General features: G+C 36.1%; 1 protein-coding gene across 1 annotated transcript in view; it reads right to left on the bottom strand.

Annotated features, from left to right (window-relative positions):
- Window positions 1-3,175: 3,175 nt before the first annotated feature.
- LOC124368117 overlaps window positions 3,176-6,000 on the bottom strand; it is a 56,017-nt gene continuing 53,192 nt past the window's right edge. Inside the window, exons 5-7 of the mRNA XM_046825391.1 lie at window positions 5,234-5,302; window positions 4,383-4,472; window positions 3,176-3,244 (exon numbers count right to left, since the gene is read on the bottom strand). Coding sequence (XP_046681347.1) covers window positions 3,176-3,244; window positions 4,383-4,472; window positions 5,234-5,302 — 228 coding nt within the window. The remainder of the gene's footprint in view (window positions 3,245-4,382; window positions 4,473-5,233; window positions 5,303-6,000) is intronic.

Genomic DNA, 6,000 nt, shown 5'->3' with positions numbered 1-6,000 from the left:
GGTGGCCGTCCTTCAGCAGAGCGCAAAAGCGAAGGTTCTCTGCGACCACGCATGATGGAGAGATGACAGCAGAAAATCAACTCATCTCCTGGACCTCATCAGTGAGGGGCCGTAAACTTAGCCGCACATGTCAGAAGGAAAACAGCTCAGCAAAACTAACAAAAACACTTAATTAAACAAAATTTTAAACTGGAGCTAATCCTAACTTGTACACCACGGCTCGGAGTCTTTACCACTCTCCCGGAAAGGCCAAACGCCTTCAAATGGTCAGTGGCCTCTGCAGCCAATAAACCACACACACATACACTATATAAAACACACATGAGCCGGGGAGATATAGGTATTGAACCGGCTCAGACTCCCCCCCCCCCCCAAAAGGAGGAACTCCCCTCTGTTAATTTCTTCAAAATGAAGAACCAAACGAAATGCCTCTCCCCCCAATGGTTGAAGAATTATAAACCGGAAACCCTGAAGTCTGCAAAAGGTAAAACCAAGAAAATCCAGTTGGAGGCAAGAAATCCCTCCAAGAGTTGCGTGGGTACAAAGAAGAAAACAGGAACCTTGATCAGGAAGAAGGAGCAGAGGTGATCAGGCCTCTGGACCTAAAACCCTCCCGCACAGACTAAAGAGAAATCACGGATGACTCCGGCAAGGCTTCAGATGGGATATGTGCGCCTTCCTGAAAATCTTCCCGGACTGAGGATCTCCCAGTCGGGCAGTCACCGGAGTCAGAAACTTCAAGATGCGGTGGGGACCAGTCCACCTGTAGCAAAGTTTAGCAGCTCTTTTATCCACAGCCGAACTGACTGGGTGAGCCTTGCAGTAAACTAGATCCCCCACCTGGAAGGGATTGGCAATACGACCTCGGTTTTACTTCCTCCTTACTAACTCCCTAGCCCGAATGAGATTCCGCCTGGCTGCCTTCCAAGTGGCTTTCAGGGCCAAACCAAGAGGGGGAAAAGGTTTTCTACCCTTGTCACTGGAATAGTGACAAGGGAAGGTGGCTTCCTCCCCTTGCCCTGCCACTCCACTCCCTTAGAAGTTGCAGCACAAGACGAGGATGGTACATCACCCACGATCCCATCTGGGACAGTGGTTGATGCCGATGAGGATGCCAGTCCCCCACGGGTGTATGGTGATCATATGTTAATTAATAGCAGCAAAGACCACTTCTGACTTTACTTATTCTCACTATTATTTTTTCTCTTAATCTAAAAGAGAAAAACAATCAACAAACGATAACAATCGATAATAATAAAAAAATCGATAATTGATCGATAATTGCGTAATATTGTTAACAATCGATTTCATATGAATGGCGAACATATCGTTTAATACGAAAATCTTTTACGCAAAAACCAATAATATAAATAATTTAACTTCACAATTTCACATAATGGATCGTAACGGACTTCACATCCGATTGTTATAAGAAATTAACTATGTGAAATTTGCATAAAAGCTGTCACTTCCCCGTGAAAATTTCATAGAATGTGTTTACAAAGAGCGAAAAATATTATAGGAACTCGTTTAAGGCATCAATAAAAAGAACATATGTTTCAATTTACATTGTTTATCATCTGTCTTTCCTACATCCTATTATCTATTTTTGGTAGTGGCGGGAATAATTTACTTCTTTAGTGTTTTAATACCGTAATGTAATTGTAAGAAAATACAAGTAGTTTTCTTGTTTCCATAACAAAGTAATGATGACTTTAAATCGTAAGGGGTAGTAGCTATCAAATATCTTATTTGAAATACTAATAGTTACTATTTTCGTGGAATGCGGGTGCGGGTAAAAGTAGCAGAACTTGTTTCAGCTGCAAAGGCCCCTCTTTGGCAGGTTTTACCGTAACATTTTATGTGGTGAACGTCTCTTAAGTTGATATATAACATTTGACACCAATTTATTTGTGAAACATAAAATAGTCGCCGAAACATATAATATGCCTTAATATCCTTTTTAAGCTATACATTTTCACCATCGGAACAGAAATCTAAAAGGTAATTAAATCATCGTATATAGTATAGTTTGCGTTTCAATACAATATCGTTATCTAATTATAACGACAATATTTTATTTTTTTGTAACATATTGTATACTAATTTAGATAAGGTTCACAGAATATATACGGGGAGATGAAAATGTTTTAATGGACAAATTCGATTGTGTGATCACCATATTTTCTCATTCTCATAGTTAGACAAATATTGTGGAGCACCTTACAGCAGTCCTGAAGACTCTTCCAAACCTGTGTGATTAGTGCATTTAACTGCTCTTTTCAGCGAAAAATAAAAGAAAAATGACCCTTTATACAACAACTAAACCGTTTCGCATGCTTGTAAGCAAAACTAACTGGTAATTTAATATTAAGGGCGCAATAATACCAATACATTTTATGTTAATAAGTACAGTTTTAATAAATATCTTATCACTTCGACAGACATTTTTGAATGTTTACTCCCCTCACAAATTGATGAAGTGCCTAAATTAAGTCCTTGGAGGATTCTGTTGCTTCAATTATGTTTACATCGTTCAGTGGTGGTGCATATCACTCCATGAAATTAGACTGAGTTTTAGTTACCTACACATTTTACATTAAATACCTACAAACAATATTTACAACATGTATAGTAATATACAATATAGTTTAGTAAATACAACTACTGCAAAATAACAAAACGAATTAAAATTATATGACGCTGCAGTACAAAGCAACAGCTGATCGAGTACATTAAAATCAAGCGTTCATTAAAATCTAAATTTTACGACTCAGCAACTCAAATCTGAGCAAATTATAAGGTTAGTGCCAACATTGTAAGACGTGTAGTAAAAATCACTTCACGTTGTTATATAATAAATACGTACATACATTTACTTATATAGATATTAAGTTACGGTAATTTTAGTGTTATTTTTACAGTTGGTTATATATCTTCATACCTAACGTACAGTTAAATTCTAATATGTACCTACTCTAATTTAATTAAAATGTTATAATTTTGGTGTAATAGTTATAGCAGTAATATGCAGTTTACTATCCTGAATGTTGTGCGGCTCTACAAGTGAAATACTTGAGAAAGAAATTACAACTTCTTGATAGTAGAATATGTAATCTAAGTGACTCTGTGTAACATCTATTACAAAGCTTGATACAAAAACCGTTTCTCTAGTTTATGTAGTTTGTCGCTCGGTCTGGAACTGGATCAGTATCACCAGGTAAGTTGTTACCGCTCCGGCCATCTGTACAGACAGAACAAATACCGTAATTTGGGGAAAAAATCATCAGAGCCAATGACAATATGAATGTAATTCTCCTCAGTGACCCTTGGATTTCTCTCATTACCTATTAACTCCATAGCACTTTTACCTAACCAGGTGAAGATCTACAATGATTCCCTTTCTTAGTCCATCAACCACATAGAATTGACCTCAGTTAAGCTTGAATCTCTCCAAATTCATTCCCTCTGGTATATTATTTCATGACATAGTTACCTAACCATATGAAGATCTACGATGATCACCATCCCATTTTTTAGTCCATTAGCCAAATAATCTGTTAATGATCTCGGTGAATTTTGAACCTTTCCGAACTACTATTACTACCCAATGGTGTAACATGGAATATTTATATAATCAATTACATTTAATACCTCAGTAAGAGCTTGAGTAGGAAATCCGGTAAGAACGAGAAATCCGTCGAATGTCTCTATCCTATATTTGAAGTTATAACCATTTCTGCCATTAGGTAGAGTAAGATGTCATAGTTTGTGGATGGACACACGGGTTTCACTGTATATGTTTGTTTTCAATATCTAAAGAGAACTATTTTGGATTTAATGAATCTGTTTAGTGATCACTGTTAAGTGATTCGTGAATTGAAATTCTGTGACTTGGTAACCTCTTCACATTTAGGAACAATTTCTTATTAAAGTTGTTTAAGATTGTGTTCCGTAAAATTATAAACAAGATTATTCGTATGATAAAATTATTAGTTGGATAAAAGATGAATATTATAATTTAAAAAATTAAGTATACATTTGTTGCATAACGTTGTACCTTTACACTCAAGCGTGATAATCCAAATTTAGTTTTTACCTTGCAATGTTTTACTTAACTATGTACAACACCGTGTGTGTAACGAACACACGTCTGGCTTTCAAACGAAGTGGTGTTGCCCGGTTTTTTTGTTATTTCTTTTTCTTCGTTAGTTGCTATTGAATAGGTGTTTTGGTACTATAAGTGTATTGATTTCAATTACCTCAGTGATTCATTAATTATTAATAAATTGTATATTAAATATACATAAGCTGTACAGCAAGTATATGAAGTAACACTATAAAGAATCAGCTATTATTTTAAAAGAGGTAAAACGAGTTACCGATGTGAGAGTCTCGTTGTGGATCTGGAAAAACCCGCGAGCGGAAAATTTTGTATTGTGATGAAGTAACTGCAGCAGAAACACTTCCAGCTGGAAATCAAAATCACATCACTAGGATTAGAAAAGTTAATAACATATGTTCCTCTAATAAATATTAATTAGCAAATTCCTTCATTCTCAATCATTTGAACAATTTTCAAATCATACAAAATACATATTCAACAAAAAAATTAAAAAATCAAATTCGATATTGTCATTACACAGTATACTATAGACTTGGATGTTTCCATGCTACCTCAACTACGCCTGTTACGCTAGACGTGGTGTATCATACTCCATAACATTGAATGGGCCCGTGTATGTGTTACTGCTGCTATGTACAATTTATGTATTGTTTTAGCAAATAATATTGTAATATTCCTCCTTCTTCTAACTAATCCCTGAACTATGAGGCTAGATATTATTTAGCTTTAGATGTATTTAAATGGAAATACAATAAATTTTACTATGAACCAATTAGGTACCGTATATGATTAATTAAACGCGTTTGTGGTCATCATAACCTCAACTAAGATTATAATGGAGAAATAATTTGTATTAGTTTTTTTATAGAATACAGATTAGTTGAACAAATAATTTCGTAGAGTCCTGTAAGAAAATGAATTCGTAGCAATTATCTAAATATAAAACTGTACACACTAAATGGGACTAAAAATATATTTTGAACCTCCACTCATTGACCTCATCTCCAAAGCTTTTATGGATTTGGGAGAAAATTCTAGAAATTACTATAGCTCCTGTTGTAAACATGGTTTTAAACATCTTGATACGAGATATATAGAGCTTTTTACCTGTTTCCTTAAGCTTGGGTTCAGATCTTTGTTTACCAACTGGCAAATCACCAGCCTCATTTCATCAGCCTGAAACAAAGTCAATGATTTTACATTACATAAGAAGAGATTCTCGTGATATACATAATCCACCTCGTACCAGTTTTACTGATTATCGTAATCTCTTCTTTGGAAATTTTCTAACAAGAGATTATCATGAAAACCCAAAAAACTTAACCCCTACTTCGCAACTTAAACTCACATTCTTGGTCATTTTTCCTCTGGATAAAACAAAATACGTGGCCAATTAGACGTGCTATTTGCTTTTCTCTATGTTCCACGGTAAAAGTACAGGGTTAGCCAGTGAAACGGGAAGATTGGAGATGGCCTTGACAGTTGGAATGAGGGTGGAGGGGGTAATAGTAGTCGGCTCCTTTCTACCTACGTGTCCCGCCATTTAGTTGAGATGGATCGTTGGACGGGTGAATATCGCGGCTACGCATTTAAAGTTTATTATGCGAATGGTGAGAGTTTGGTGAAAACTCGACGTGCTTTTCGACGCCATTTCAACATACCGCGCAACAGGCCTATTCCTTCGGATAACGCAATTCGTTCGTGGATAAACAACCTTGAGCAAACTGGATCAACGTTTAAAAAAATGAGGTGGGAGTGCAAAAAACCGTTCGAATCCCTCAAAATATCGCTGCTGTTCAACAGCCAATGCTCAGAAGTCCACGCCGATCTGCCAAACAACATGTTCTACGCCTTGGAATAAGTAACACTTCGGT

This window comes from Homalodisca vitripennis, chromosome 8 (assembly GCF_021130785.1).
Source record: "Homalodisca vitripennis isolate AUS2020 chromosome 8, UT_GWSS_2.1, whole genome shotgun sequence".
Classification (NCBI taxonomy): Eukaryota; Metazoa; Arthropoda; class Insecta; order Hemiptera; family Cicadellidae; genus Homalodisca; species Homalodisca vitripennis.
Note: the sequence above shows the minus strand (reverse complement) of the source record. Positions and strands in the feature narration are given on the sequence as shown.